Raw genomic sequence first — 17073 nt, 5'->3', positions numbered from 1 at the left:
ATCAATTTAGAATATAATCAACATTAAAACCAAATATTGTTTCTTGTATGGAAGTTATTCAATTATTTTGCGAACTTTTTGATCACCCCTATCGAAAAGAAAATGTCGTAAAAGTCAGAGAAAACAGATGCATGTACACGATTCATGATGTTTCTTAGCGTTGAAGCATATCGCTTTTGCAGGCACATCTCATTTTGATGCGTATTTTGAATTTTACAAAAGCTGTCTGTCAGATGGATACCGCATATAGTGACAGATGAGCCGAAGCGTTTACGTATGCAAACTGCTTAGCAACTGCTCAAGATGTTTCCTAAATTCAATCAAAAACAATATGCAAACATTATTATTAGTGACGAAACACGAGTTAGATATTTCTAACCAGTTGGAAAAATCTTTAATGTAATTAATAAATCAAATGACCGATATTTTTTAATCATGGAAACATTTTGAAGATGTTTTCAAATTAAAATCTCCACCAAAAAAATTCACAAAGAATTGATTATTGTTCAGTTAATTACACCTTGAATTTTACATTGACGTCTATAAACAGCACATGTTCTTAGAAGATATTGCAAAAAAAGGTATTTTGAATTTCAAACAAATCTTTTGGTCAAATAAACAGAGCATCATCTTTATAATATTATGGAATAAATTTGATTATTTACCGCAGAAAGTTTTAGAAAAATTTTTTTCTTCTTTTCGTCAAGGGTTGATAATTTTTCTTAATTAAAACATGCAAAACTATTGTCTCCTTACATGTTATCAGTCCTGTGAATTTGGTTTATTTCACTTTAATAGTTATATAGCAATGCACTGTTAAAATTTATTTACAATTGTTTCAAATCCCTTCATTATACATTGAAAACCTTAAGTATATAAGTAACAAAACTTTATAAAATACTTGTACTTGCCAAAAGAAAGAAGGTTCTTGATTGCATATTCTTCTCATATTATGATAACGCCGTAAAATTTTCGATTCCTAAGAACAACAGCGTTAAAGGTCGGTATTATCTAGATGATATATTTGAAATGTTCCAGTAATATTATCATAAACGACGCTTTGTCTAAAGATATAGGCATATTTTGTGAAAATGCTCCACCGCATACATCTGAGTTTGTGAAGCAATTTTTTTAAGAAGGTTGCCCTCTTGCTAAACCAATCATACTTTCTAGAACTAGCTTTTTGCTACTTTTACTCTTTTCAAGAACTTAAAAAATCAGCCATCAGCCAATCGACTCCAATCAGTGTGTCCTGACGCAAAGAAGTTAGATATTTCGTATTTTACACAGGACATATCGTAGAACCCTCGTACAACTTATATCTTTGAGAAAACTGCATACATTTTCTTATTTGCATGAAATATAGTTTTCTGCTGTTGTAGGTATGATAATAAAATGAAACTTTGACGTATGATTGATTAATTCTATGTTGTTTAACGTCCCTCTCGAGAATTTTTCACTCATATGGAGACGCCACCACTTGCTGGTGGAGAGCTTCAATATTTGTCCTATACTTGGCACTTAGGGCCATTGAGCATGGAGGGATCTTTTTCGTGCCAGCACCTAATGCGACACGGGACTTCGGTTTATACTGTCTCATCCGAAGGACCGGTTTCCACGTATCACAGTGGGATAAGAACCCGGGACGTAAGGATTGACTCCTTTACTTCGCTTCTCTAGCCACTGCGCCACGCGGGCGACCTTTGACGTACGAAAAACTGACTTTAATGTTCGAAAACCATCTTTAATGTTGGAATTATCAACGTTAGAGTGAAGATGCATAAATAAAATTAAGGCATTTGCTGTAAGGCATTTGATCAGAGATTAATTTTCTGACATTTGCTATAAAAAAAATTGCAATACATTTTGACACCTTCAATATCAGTGCACAATAGGATGATAACACATGTAACTATAGTTTTTAAGATTTACGAATGAAATGCTTGGCTACAGAAAACTAGCAAACCAATAAAAGATTGTTTTTATAACTTCTACATTACACTAACAGAATCAATTACCGTATAAGAAGAAATTTTAGCGAGGATTTAATTTTGGCATTATTAGCGAGGCTGTTGAGATCGCTAAAATTGAATATCGCTAAAAATACATTGCGTGTTCTTTGTACAACCTTCTTAAAGGAGCATTTTAAAATCGCTAAAATTACTTCTTGCTAAGAATAAAAAACCCATTTTTAAGGAGAAATCGCTAAATTTGCGTCTTGCTAAAATTTTCATCTATACGGTATCTTGTTGTAAAAAAGAAAAGTACCAGTTGTATCACTTTAAAAGATACAATCCAAAAGGACTTACTCATTGTGGGGGCTTTCATCACAAAAAAGTAGTAGACAGTTTTGGTACGATCACCAACCCTTTTGGTCGGAATCAACAACAAATATTACAAGAGCAAGAAAATAACAATTAAATTAATGAAATACAGAAACACCACAAGTGTGCTGAAACAGGGTTTTGTAAGTTGTGAATAAACGAAAAGGGGATTGTTGATTTTAAAAGCTACGCTAAAAAGCAGGTTAGAAAAAGCTTTGTACGCCTTTATATTTCCTTTTAGAAAAATGGTCATTTTTATCATATGCCCGTAGGCACAATTATAGTTCATTTTATTTCTAATACTGATATACAATTAATCTTGGTTTGTTATTATTCCGACTTTAGTCGATTACCTCCATTGTATTTCCATAGTCGTCCTTATACTGATACAATGTAAAGGTTCCCGAATTTTGATTTTCAAATGTCCTGATGTAAGTAAAATGTAAATAAAAAAATGAAATCCAATATATAAAAGAATTAATTTTTCACTTTAATGGAAGGAAAAACAATAAAATACTTTTGATATCCTTTCATACATTAACATACGCAACACACTCACACACACACACCCTCTCACACACACACGCGCACACACCCTCTCTCTCTCTCTCTCTCACACACACCCACACACACACCCTCACACACACCCTCACACACACACACACACACACACACACACACACACACACACACACACACACACACACACACACACACTTTCCCATCAATCATAGACATAAAGAGAGAGACGTCATCTTAATCTTTAGTGAGAGAAACTTACATTGAGCGATCAAATGCCTTCATGTGTGGGTCACTGACAGCATAACATGCAGAGCCTTTCCATTGTTGGTTTGGGGAATCTAGAACATGAATCTGAATAAAAATAATTATTGTATAAATTATTATTTGATTTTTTTTCATACCTGTAGGATTGCATTACTTAGACCTGTAAGATTGCATTACTTAGACCCTGAGATATTTAATGAGGATTCAACATTTACATGAAGTCCTGTTAATCGAGTGTTTTGCCAGTATTTTCCGCTTCCTCCTGGCTGTTGAGCTTTGAGATGAATCTGAAAGTCCTTAATAAGATTGTAATCTGTACTTCCATGGTGTCTAACGGTGAGTGTTTGACTAGAGTTCCAGTTATAACTATATACGGTTTTACCGCACTTTAACAAACCCGCTATTGCTTGACCAGTACACTTCGATACTGGGGGTACATCCATGATTATTTCCATTGTACAGTTACTTGGATTTAAGTCTTGTGTCTTTATGAATGGGCATCCAAAAGGAACTGTCAGTCGAAATTTTATGTCAGTCGTATTATCGTGACTAACATAATAAGACGTTTGTTCAGCCTGTAATATAATAAGTAGACAATTGTCAAATGAATAGGACTTATATTATTGCTCTTAACCAAACCAAATCCACTTCATTCATGCATTTGGTATTTTAGTCCCAAATTTAGCCCAATCTCAACAAGAAATAATTCAAAATAAGTACTTAAAAAACATTGGTAAAAGAACAACGTATGCTAACTTTTGATTCCCGCCTACATTAACACCTATTTAATTCAGTTCGTTGAAACCGGGCTTTACATCATCACCGTATCTTAAGATATTTTTGAATGTGAATAAATGTTCCTTACCACTTTTCTAATGTTATAAGCATATGAAATTAAACATAAATTATATCATTCATAAAATACTATATTTTAGTCGTAAACTTCTTTGAAATTGGTGAAAAATTAAAACTTTTGTCATTTTTTGGTCAGGAAACATATGTCACCCCCCCCCCCCGTGAAACACAAAAAGCTTTGGTATGAATTTGTTAAATACCATAAAATTTGTAAAATGATTTTTTGTTTCACGGGGGGGGGGGAGATGTTTTTAAAAATATTTTTCGTTTTCCGTTGATTTCTATTTTGAAAAACGCGAGATTTACCAAAATTACAGGGTTATCTCCCTTTGTTTTCCCAAATAAGTAATGTTTTATGGAAATTCATATCAATATGAATAGAAATATGGGAAACTATTCCAATATATTATTTTTTGAAAATTGACCTGGAGGTAGGCGGAGGAACAATACTATCTTTCGTAGTTCTTGCGTTTATGAGTGAGAGGAAAAATGTCTGTCTTTTTCCACATTTATGCCCTGATTGACTAATTTAGCTTATGTTGGTTTTGCATAACGTTATCAGCAAAAACAACTTTCATATAGTTAAATGTTGACAGACTTTTTTTCAAACTAATTTTTAGTCCATTATATACATACTGAATTGACAACATATATTCTCGATATTTTTTGATCATGACAATGCGCACGCAGTGGATGTGACTGGTCGGCAGGGGATGTTCACTATTCCATGGTACCTGATCCTACCTCTGATATTTTGAAGGTCTATGTTTGTTCTGCTTTTATTTTAAAAATGTTCAACCAAGCCTCATTCTTTACTCCTCGCTAAGATATCATGACTAGTGGAGGAGAAACTTTAAGAGTTCTGTGCAATAATTTATTCTAGAAGTGGTGTTTTTCAGATTTGGATATTTCAAAATTCCAAAGAACTTTTGGAAAGTTTGAAATCACAAGATTTTACCAAAAATCAAGAACTTAAAAAAGTGCGAATTTTCAACTTTATAGATAACTCTTTACCATGATGCATTAATGACCAGGCTTTTTTTTTATATTATTGATAGCTGCATTTTCAATATAAATATAACTTTTTGATTTACCTACCTTGTCATTTGCCATATGCAAAATTATTTTCTTAAAAAGATTCTATTTGCAAACACAAGTACTTTGAAATTGACATCAAAAACATGCTTGAGTTTCTAGCTGATTGACAAAATCTGGTAGTTTCCGGAGATAAGGTCTTACATCAATATATTAGTAGAAGGGTGTAAGGGGTAATGTACGAGTAGCGCTCCATTCTTCAAAAGTAATAGAGCCGAGGCACCGAAGGCGCCGAGACCAATTACTTTTAAGGAATGGAGCGCTACGAGTATAATTACCCCGCGTAAAATCCACCTTTCGAAATGGTTGTATTTATTGTTTGTTAATATTTGAATAATCATATATATATATATATATATATATATATATATATATATATATATATATATATATATATATATATATATATATATATATATATATATAAGCTTTTTCAAACCAATAGCTTCGATAGCAAAGTAAAATGAGTACCCAACTTCAAAGGTTAAGGTACCGGGTATGAACTTGATAAAATTTCCAAGTATTTTCCTTGGTAGAGGCACGGGAAGGAGATTTCGAACATAAAAAATTCTGTTTTCAATTATGCAACTCACTATTCCTGAAAAATATTGGAATGCTTAAACAGAGGAGCGATGTCACAGGTGGATTTTACATGGATATACAAACAGCATTTACTATATATCAAAGTCCATTAAACAATACAACACAGGAGCAGAGCAAACATGGACCCCCCAAACGTCAGGGGTTGGATCAGGTGCCATGGAGGAGTGAGCATTTCCTGTTAACCGTTCACATCCGTGTGCTCCTTTTAATGATCGGCAAATAAAGGAAAAATCCGTCGTCGATTCCGTGTATAAATAATAGACTACCGAGAAGTATGAAAAAACGTCCCGTTTTTAGTAGACCTATTCGTACATGTATTGATTTACGTGAATAGAAGAAAACACTTGCTTTTACCTTCAACTCGATATTTAGATATATCGAGGACGTATCATCTGGCCTTATTGTTTTTGAAATTTATGTAATTATTACAGCTCCTGGAACGTTCTACTTTCCCAATTGAACGAACGGTGAACAAACACTGAACGAATGCAAAGCGAAAGGTGAGTGAACGATGTATGTTCTCTGAACGAAACTTGGTGAACGATATGTGAAAAACGAGTTGTTAAATGCAGAATGCAGAACGCGAACGGAGCGCAACGCGAAAAAAAAGTAAACGTTGAACGAACAGTGAACGCTAGATGAACAATTTATTTGGAATACCTCTGATTTTTTTTTGTATTGGAACTGTTTTATTGTATTCTAATGTCAGGTGTCAAAAAATTAACAAATAAAAATTAAATGAACGAATAAGTAATCAATAATATACCAATATATCATTAAAATAAATTCTAGACAATTGTCCTAGAAATTCGATGCAGGCACATCATTAACTTTTTATAAACACAGTTTTTATATCGCTGGGATAGATTGCAATTGTTTCCGAATTCTAAAGTATAAAATATATTTCAGTTCGAAAATTAATATTGTTATTTTTATTTGATATGAAAAACATTTCGGGTAAATTAATGAAGAAAATATTAATTGAACAGGTCAGTGGATGTTTTGCATAAGTACGCTAGTATCTTAAATTTTTATTACAATAATTTATTATAAATGCATATTATTTCTATTTTCCATGCGAGCGCACGATGAACCCTGAACACAAATATGTAAATGGAGAGGGAACGGTGAACGCACGCTGAATGAACGGTCAACGCACGCTCAACAAACGGTGAGCAAACGGGAAAACGGGAATGTAGAACGTTGTCGGAATATAATCTAATCAAGGGATCGATTTTCTGTCCTTGGGCCTTTTAGTTCAGATGAGCTAAAAAGTAATAAGCCAGATATTTAAGGAATGGGTTTTACCAAAGTGTTTGTTTATTTATTTCTTAAAGAAAATTGTAACCTGTAAACCGGCGAAGAAATAGTCACTCATTGGAGAAAATGGACCTGGTGCGCCATTAGGATTCAAATACAGCCTCACACGACAAGCTAACTGTAATATTAAAAAATGAGAATTTTTTAAATTTGAATTACAACGATAGCAGTGAGATTATCATATATCATATCAACTTCTATTGCAGATAACGTTTCTTGGTAAGTAAAATGAAACTTTCTTCCTTTGAAATGAAAGGATAAATTGCAAAAAATGAATTGATGTTAAATTTCTGATACATTGAAAGCTTAAGTTTAAGTTTACAGTTATTGGCCATGATTTTGTACATAAGATGGAACCACATGTATTCAATATACTAGTATTTAACCCCCCCATGCAAATGAAAGCAACTTTTAATTAGAGTCAAAATATTTTTTTTACGTTTAGGTCACGCATATAATAAATGAAGTGATGGCACTTTCATTCTCAATCAGTAAATTGTGTAGGGTGCGAATTCTATCGGCATCGAAAAAAAAGTTTTGACTTGTCTACATGGCCAAGTGATCTAGTTTGCTGTTTTCAAAGGGCTAGGAGACAAATTCCGTAGGTGGAGAGTTAAATCCCGGGCTGGGGCAGATGTACCTATCATTGTTAAAATGAATTTTCTTCTGCTTTTTATACGTATATTTATTCACTTAGTACATTTATATTAGATTAAGAGTCGTTGGGATTTAAAAATGGGCGTAAAAAATTTTACATAATAGTGTATAATTTTTCGATCCATATTTTGACGCTAAATTTGGTTAGTATTAACTACATAGCAAACGATTTCAGTCATTAAATGTAAGAAAATAAGATGATTTCCTTCCCTAAAATGACTTCAAATTTACGAAATTTAGATGTAAATGTCACGCAAATTAATAGTTTTTATGTAAATTATTGTGACACAAGCCATTCAATAAATACTATATTTAGTATTTAATATTATATATTTATTGCATAATGGAGAAGGAAATATGAAGATTTTTTTAGCCAAGGCAAATCATATTTATCAAGGGCTTCTTCCGAGGAGAAGATGATATTTCTTGGCTGAAAAAATCTTGATATTTCTCTCACTATCATGAAATGAATTGTTTATATTACCGAAAAAAGCAAAGAATTTTAAATAAACAAAAAAAATTCAAATTCGACACCGCTCTCAATCCACCTTCATTTTTAACGTAAAGTTACTGAATCCCTTTGATACATCATACTATGATGAAATAATCAGCAATTTTGTGACTTAAACCAGATTATTTTGGCGTCAACTACTCTCAGGAGTAAAGTTCAACTAACGACAATATTTGTGGGAAATTGCGCTTCTTTCCGAAGAGGTGGAATATGACGAAAACCGTGTCAATGACCATGAAATATAAAGTTTTATGGTTCGGTAACGTGATATTCTAGAACCAATCAGATAAAGCGTTGTATACAATAATAATAAGGAGGTATAATAAAATCAGTAACGGCCTCACAACCAGAGTTCAATGAGAGAGAAAGAGAGAGAGAGAGATAAATCTAATATCCCCTATTTTAAATAAGCATATTATGCTATCTTTATCGTGTTTTTACTAGAAACAAAATTTACTGTGTATTAAATCAAATGATAAGATATTGTTTATTCTTTTATTTTTTTTTTTAATTCTAAACAGAATATATTTTGCTTTAAAGCGTATTTAGAGTAACTCTTTAATGCAAGGAAATGTTACCTGAATGCCAAGAGTAATTGTATTCAAGCCATTTTCCACTGTCAAATAAGCGAGGTTTAAATCTTCTTTCCTCACAATTTTACTTGTACTAAATGGGTTTGTAGAATTGTTTATGTACCAAAAGATCTTGTACAATAGCACGCTATTGCGTTTTGGCGTGAATGAACATTTAAATCTCAGTTCCTGGTAAGCACCTCTACGTCCAATAATTTTCTGAAGATCGTGTTCCACCCTCGGTTTTTCCGTTTTTTCCTTTGTTATAGTACCTTCAATTAGTAGCAATAATACACTCTGAGAAAGAGAATGAAAGATAGAAAGGGAGATAGAGAGAGAATATTTAAGACAAGAGTTTTGTGCAAAATGCATTGCTTATGAACATTTATCATAAAACTTTATAAAACATACCTGGAACACCATAACCTGTATTATAAAAGGTATAACACGTTAAATTAGTGAAAATGCAAATAATTTTGACTTTTCTAATTGAATTAGAATTTTTTCTTATCATTTCTTAAAGACATGTCAAAATATTTCATCTTACCAAAGCAATATGCCTCTGGGCAATTTGTTGGTGGAACAAGAAAGTAGACAAAATGGCTCTTGCAATTTTTAACTTTTATATTGTATGTTTTCTCACAAGCATCCACATTTCCTGGAACACATGCCTTTCTTGCTACCTCTCCATCACCGAATTTCGGAACGTCCCCTATGTGATAAAAAGGTAATGACAATCGCCAATATTTGTGACGTTTGAATGTTAAACTTTTATAATGTGAAGTATATTATGATACCGAAAAGTGTTCATGCTAAATATTTACTATTGAGGAGCTAAAGAAACACGGACATCTGAAACATTTAGAGACATGAGTTGGAGGGGCATCACATACCGATCCCCCCAACTCGTCATGCAATCCCTGTCATGATGGAAAAAAATATCCGAAAACATCATTTCGTAAGTTCTACGGTCGTCGATACAATGACCTTGTCTGCAAATACAATCAGTCAAATGCGGACTGACTTTTTTCCTACCAATTGTTAGTCTATTATTTATACACTGAATTGAAGACGGATTTTTTTTCGTTATTTCCTGATCGAAACAATGAGCACAAGGCCGGTGTGACCGGTCGGCAGGGGATGCTCACTCCTCCATGGCATCTGATCCCACCTCTGATGTTTCGGGGGTCCGTGTTTGCTCTGCTCTTATTTTGTATTGTTTTATGGACTTTGAGATTGAATACTTCGTTATCTCCATATCCTTCATGTATTAGATCTGTATTACAAGTGCATATTCAAAGATTTAGTGGCAATATGCAAACCATCTATCCTTCTGTATTCAACAATCCAGAAGTGAAAAAAAGAATTAGGCAGATAACACGATCAGTACGTACTGGTCCCTGCCAACAAAGCAAGTAACTTCATTCTATTCGTTTGTAAGGCTCATTATTAAGCTGGTATATTAGAAGAACTTGGATTTAATTCTACAGGTAGCTATCCAACTTATACTCATAGTTCCCTACCTAAGAAATAAATTCTTCAAAATCAAAGGTCGATTTTGAATATTTTAAAGATCCTTTAAGTAGTCATCAAAATGTGCAAAACTATTGAAGTTTTTCATACTAATAGTTAGTCTATTATTCATACACTAAATTGACGACAGAGTTTCCACTGAGTTCCCCATCATGACACAGGTGTAAACGGGGGATGCTAACTCCTCCGTGGCACCTGATCCCACTTCTGATGTTTTGGAGGTCCTGTTTGCTCTGCTCCTACTTTGCTTTGAATTTTGATCTTGAATACAGTTTTTTATCTCCATATGTTTAATATGCATAAATATTATTAAAATTTTCAACCTCGACGATAAAAATACTTAAGAAAAACGATTTTAAACGTTTCACAAAGAAATTAACTTGGTTGGTCATTTGATCGAATCCTTTGAAACCCGAATATAAATTGTTGATTGATTTTTTTTTAATTGAAAAACTAGTAGTCCACATAGAACGTATGTTCTCTACATCTTAAGTTCATTTTATATTTCATATATCCCCAATGTAAATATTTTTAAATAATACCTTTCATCCATAACCCAGTGTCCGTTCCACAGGTAAACATTTCAGTTTCATTCGTGACCATTTCTCGTCCCTTTTCTATTCGAAACCATTCTCCTCCACGTGCAATACCATATTTATCACAAAGTGGCTTTTCAATGTTAGGATCATACTTGTAAACAGCAAGTCTTATATCTGATTCATGGATACTTTTCTTTGTTTCACAAGGATCTTTTATTTGTTGGGTAGAACCTGATCCTAAAATGCAAATATTGCTCTTAAACGATTCATTTTAATGTTGAATGTGTTTTAAACAATTTCAAATTTTCAGGCATTTAAAGAAATGACAAATAAATAAGGGTAAGAAGGACCTTGAACTGAAAAATTCGTGTCTAAACCTTAACCCTAAACCTCTTCCATGTCTATGAAACTAATAATTCGTTGTGCTTTTCTGTTAAAATCATTCCTCATAAAAAAATTAAATGGGAATTACTTTAATAGATTGCTTGAATAAAATATAAAAAAAAGCAAACAATGCACTGTTAACTCTTTTAATTTTTCTACTTTTATGCACACAATCTGTAAAATTGGAAAGTTAGACGAGGAGGAAACATTGACGAATTTGACGAATGGAGTTAGCTCATCAAAGTTTCTTCTCACTTTTTTATTCATTGTTGTACTCCAGGGCAAGTGATATCATACCTAGTATTATTTCGTTCGTTGTTCGTTGTTCCTTACTTGCGAATCTCGATTCCGATTGAATAATGCCGGCATATTAACTTATGTAACAATCAAATTGGTAAAACTAAAATAAAGTATATGATGTATAATGTCTCCATTTGCAGTTGAATTTTTCATTGATAATTAAGTCATACGATTCCATTGTACGGTAAATTGATATGTAATTACTACCAAATTACTCACGTAACCTTAAAACTAATTGCAGAACAATTTCACAAAGAATATGATTAAAAAGATGCTTTAATTGGTACTACAAAGACTTCATTCCTTACATTTCGTACAAAAGTACATTTTTAAGAAATACAAAAATATAAAAATCTACTTCACATAGCATTGCATATTACACATAACTACTGCATAGAATACTAAGAACATCATTGAAATAATATGATCAGCACTCTTTGATCAAAACTTGTTTCATTCGATGATACATATATGAGATGGTAGGATATCGTAAGGAAAACATTATCATGGAAAGTACCCTATCAAAAGGAAAGCATGTTGTAATAAAGGCATTGATATTGAACATAAATACGAGGGTTATTTGAAAAGCTTGAGAACGATGTCAATGTTATAATACTTCTAAGAATTTTAAGATAAGCATAATTTAATGTGTTTACATATTTGTTTTGTTGAAGTGTGAAGTTTCATTCCATTTGATTTTACAGAAATCAACCTACTTCATTTTATAATTTACCTGCTTTGTGTGCACGGAGCACACGTTACGGCAATGTAACGGCAAAAACAAAGCATCAAGATATTTTTTAAAAGTCCTATCAATATACAATTCACAAAGTATAGTCCTTTAACCACTTATAAAAATCATTTTTACCATTAGACATTCGGTTTTTAACAATTTGTCTCATTTGGCACATGATCAAACCTCTGATGATTTGGAGGTCCGTGTTTTCTCTGCTCCTATTTCGAATACTGTGAAATCACAAATCACAAATTTTCGTGGGGGTTTAATTGTCGTTGTTTTCGAGGTGTAAAGAGACCAACGAATTCATGTCGGCCACAAAATTTAAAATGTTACATATATAACTACGAAACAATTATACATCCACGAAATAAAATTTCCACGAATAAAATATTTTTTTCTCAAACCACGAAAATTTGACACCACGAAAATATGGGATTTTACAGTATCTTAAAAATTCTAGAGTAATTATAATTTGTAAAAGGCTTATAAAGACAAAAACCTTGCAAAATCTTCAATCATATATTGGATATGTTGTTTTAGTGAAAAAATATTCAGGTAGATCGTCATAAATGACGTTTGTTGTATTGCACAGAAAAAGCAAGCTAAGGAGAGGTTTTAACCTTCGTTGAGCAATTTACTGTGATAGTCAAGTCTGATGTATAGAAAAAATACTTCTAATGGCATATAAATATTGTTTGATCCAGCATAATTTTTCAACCTGTTTCGAGTATGCCGATTCCTAAGGAATAGTTGGCCTTTCTTGAAATTGGCATTATTTAAAAAGATCAAATTAGCGATTCCAAATTGCGGATGTCCAATTTTTCTAATTTTCTTTTAATGTCGTTTAAAAAATAGAAATCATATGTGAATATCGCACTGAGTATAATGCACCAATAAAAATTAAATAGAATGCTAACATTATGACTTTAATCCAGAAGAGTTAGCTGTTTCTACACTTCATTCGAATTTTATCTGATATATTTGTCATTGTTTTTATATTCTGCATTGAGAATTTTACATTTTGAAAATTCATATATCCTTACACTGCAGATTTTTATTCTTTCTTTTGCATCTGACTATTCTACAAATGAATGAATTATGTATATAGTTATGAGGAGGAAGGATGCCTTTTTGAGATTTGCAAATTTCAAGACCCCTAGGTCAGGGCTTGCTCCTGGGGATTATGTTAATGGTCTAAGTACATATTTATGCTGAAGAAAGCTGCCTCTTCCAAAATTATGGTTAATTTCTGGGCCCTTGGGTCAGAGGTATTTGGAGTCTAAATATAAATTAATGCTTTGAAATCTGTACATTGATATGAATCAACAAGTTATGATGAAATAAAATTCATGATTAAATTTCCAAAATTTTGAAACATGTCCCAGAGAATTGCTGCATTTTTTCTTTGCTACCTCTGGGTATAAAGTAACCAAAGTAAGCATGCTAAGTGTATAGTTTGATAAGCAGTGGTGTCTCTTTCAAAATTGTGAATTTCATGGTCTCAGGTAAAAACACGAATCAAATTCAACTAGTGCTAATTGTAACGGGGACCGTTACAGATGTTCCCCAAACGCTCCCCAACTCCCTTTTGGTGCCATATTCCCTGTAAGCTTCATTAAATAGGACAAAATTTATGCATTTGAGACTTTAACAACGCCAAGTTCATTCAAATTTTAGAATTGCACGCGTGCGCATGTGAATGCATGTGCGTAATGACCATATCATCTTGTCTACACAATCTATACATTTTAATATACTAAATATTAAAGTATTTAATCCAAAAGTATTTAAAAATACGCTCATTCAAGTGTATTTTTGATTTAACTCATTTCACGTGCACGCACGTGCATACATGGGCATGGTGTCCATATCTTCTTGTAGACGTCCATTACATCTCTCTATGTTCTAAATCCCACTCCGTTTGGTTGAAAACCAAAGCAGTTATAGCTGTTTAAAGTTTCAGCAAATCAGATTACAGCGCAAGTAAACGCACGTGTATGCATGTGCATGGTGACCATATCATGTTGTAGAAGTTCATTATATCTATCTATGTTCCAAATCCCATCCTGTTTGGTTAAAAACCAAGGGAGTTATAGCTATTTAAAGTTTAAGCCAATCAGATTGCAGCGCACGTGCATGCACGTGATTTTATGACAAATGCTATATACAATGTTGTAGGATGAATTAATGCATGGCTATGTTCAAAATTTCATAGGATTTCGTCGAAAAACAAGAAAGATATAGAGACTTTAGTTTCAGCCAATCAGAGCAAAGCGCACGTGCATGCGCGTGAAATCTTACTATTTTGACCATGTCATCATGTCTATACTACTAATAAATAATCAAATTATGAGTTTCAAAGCATTTCATCAAAAAATAAAAAAGTTACGGCTATATCAAATGTATCGGTCATTTCACGTGTTGCACGCGCACGCTCTTGCAAGCACGTGCGCGCAAAATGACCTTGATTCCACAAATCTACATAACATGTCTACTGACCCTAAAAAGGTTTTACCTACGTCGGATGAACAGTTTACAAGATCACTCCCGGACAAAAAAGTACCCAGGAAGAAGAAGAAGAATAATAATAATAAGAAACAGAGTAAAAACAATATGTTCCCCAACTTCGTTTGGGGAACATAATTACGGGATACCAGTTGACCTATAAGGCCGTAAGCCTCTTGTTTACTTGTATTTTTCTTACTTTAAAGAAAAACAAATAGATATTTAATCATGCCCCGTGGGTTAGGGGGCACTTTTTCAAGCCCCTATTTGCCATTTATTTGAAAATGCTTGTTTTGTAATTAATTCAAACACCTACATCAACATGAAAATGCCAATCATCTTCCAAATTATCATGACGTAAGGCTAATGCTTAAAATATGAGGGAAGTTCTAGGAACTAGGGTGTTTAACGTGTTAAATATTTTTAAAAAGTCTCCCATTTGACCCCCATGGTGAAAATAAAAATTCCAAAACCTTAATCACATATACAGGACAGTGAGGACCCCACCAACCATCTCCCAAAAGATGATTAGGCTACTGTGTTAAATGTAGGACATGCGCAGATCTAGAGGGCGGGGGGGGGGGGGTTCATGGCCACACACCCCCTGGAATTTGGAATTTGTTATAAAATGTATATACAAATGCAGGAGAAAGTTAACTTGGACCCACCTGGTAAACGCGAACTTGTGTTAAATTGGTATTAAAAGTAAAAGGTTTGAAGTATTAGAAGTCATTGACCCCCCCCCCTCCCCGAAATAGGTTTTTGACATTTGGGCGAGTTTTTTTGCTTGTTTTTTTTTTTGCCCGTCAAGAAATTTTCTGGATGTTCTTTCTTGACTGGGGTGGACCCCCTCCGGATCCGGGCCTGTAGAAGAAGTTTAGGGAACTTAAACATGATAAATATTTCGAAACAAAATTACCCCCATTTGAACCCCAGGATGAAAATGAACATGACAAAACCAACCATATCCCAAAGTGTAGTTCAGCTACTTTGTAAAATATAGGAGTTAAGGGAATCAAAGGCTTTTTTTAAGAAAACCTCATTTTTTTCAACCCTTATGAGACCCTCAGGATGAAAATTTATTAAACCTTACTGCATATCTACATCGCACCACCAAAGTCTCCAAAAAAGATTATTAGGCTACCGTGTGAAATGACTGAGGAGTTAAGTGAACTAAGGTTTTTTTGTCAAGAAATTGTAATTTTTTGACATTTGCCCCAAAAGATAAAATTGAAAATTCAGCACATCGATGTGACATCACAAACCATTACCCTAAAGATGATTATGCTACTGTGTAAAACGTAGGAGGTGTTTCAGGAAGGAAAGCGTGGCAGACAAATGAACGAACATGAGTAGCAACAATATATCCAACTTTCTTTAGAAAGTGCGGATATAAATACCATATTTCACCTGCCTTATGAACTTATACTATTGGTATACATCTAAAAATGATTTTTATTCATATAATTGCTTAGAAAAGTTGCAAACACGAGTCGGAAATAAACCTAAGCCATTAAAAATATTAATGAAAATTGGCTTAAGTTCTATAAAATATCTTTATATCAATTATGGCACACAGTGCTGTCGTATTAGTCTTTATGAAAATACACCCCCCCCCCCCGAAAAAAAAAATGAATAGAAATAAACAAGAATACAAATTTATTTAGCTAGTTTTACCTTTAGAAAAATTAAACAAAGTCTTTTAAAAACAAAATAATATTTAGATAAAAGGGAATTAGGAAATGGTAATGGGGAATTTATAAAAATAGCTCAGAAGTCTGAGATTAAAAAAAATAATGTTTTGAAATTATTACTCGAATACATTAGAACAGATATCTTACCGATAAAAAGCACAACAAAGTATAAGATGAAAACCATCGTTCTTTATGTAGACAATATATGATCTACTTGGGATTTATATTTATATATACTAGAAGGGTCAATCAATTGGTGAAAAATCCTCCTAAGAGTAGATATTATCTCGAGAAATAAAATGATTGGCCAAGCGTTTGGTGTTTTAAATGATTGACAATAAATGAATAAACAGTATTATCTTACATTTAGAGAATTGAAAATAAACCTAGACATAAAATGACGTTTTCCAATAAGTTGACACTCAGCTAGCGCCCTTCAAGAGATTAAAGAAAAATACATTTCACATTCATCATTAAAAAAAAATAATCAATCGTTTCATGTATTCTTAACACGGAAGTAAATATTTCTTTTCGATGATAACATTCTTTCGCTGTCAAGCAGATAAAACTAAGATTTAAGCCATTGGCAGAAACAAATCAATATTAGCAAATAACATATTGGGGAAAATGGGCGTGTACAGTGATAGCAAAACTCG

The 17073-nt window shown here is 32.9% G+C and overlaps 1 protein-coding gene across 1 annotated transcript in view; it reads right to left on the bottom strand.

Moving 5' to 3' along the window:
• Nucleotides 1-12357, bottom strand: part of LOC134231579 (von Willebrand factor D and EGF domain-containing protein-like) — a 39748-nt gene extending 27391 nt beyond the window's left edge. The window contains exons 1-9 of the mRNA XM_062713549.1: nt 12348-12357; nt 10799-11032; nt 9271-9435; nt 9135-9149; nt 8730-8995; nt 7012-7101; nt 3320-3685; nt 3106-3197; nt 2678-2750 (exon numbers count right to left, since the gene is read on the bottom strand). Coding sequence (XP_062569533.1) covers nt 2678-2750; nt 3106-3197; nt 3320-3685; nt 7012-7101; nt 8730-8995; nt 9135-9149; nt 9271-9435; nt 10799-11032; nt 12348-12357 — 1311 coding nt within the window. The remainder of the gene's footprint in view (nt 1-2677; nt 2751-3105; nt 3198-3319; nt 3686-7011; nt 7102-8729; nt 8996-9134; nt 9150-9270; nt 9436-10798; nt 11033-12347) is intronic.
• Between the last annotated feature and the right edge of the window lie 4716 nt (nt 12358-17073).

Source organism: Saccostrea cucullata, unplaced genomic scaffold (genome assembly GCF_032062105.1).
Source record: "Saccostrea cucullata isolate Sc308-1 unplaced genomic scaffold, CSIRO_AGI_Scuc_v1 ctg1421, whole genome shotgun sequence".
NCBI lineage: Eukaryota > Metazoa > Mollusca > Bivalvia > Ostreida > Ostreidae > Saccostrea > Saccostrea cuccullata.
Note: the sequence above shows the minus strand (reverse complement) of the source record. Positions and strands in the feature narration are given on the sequence as shown.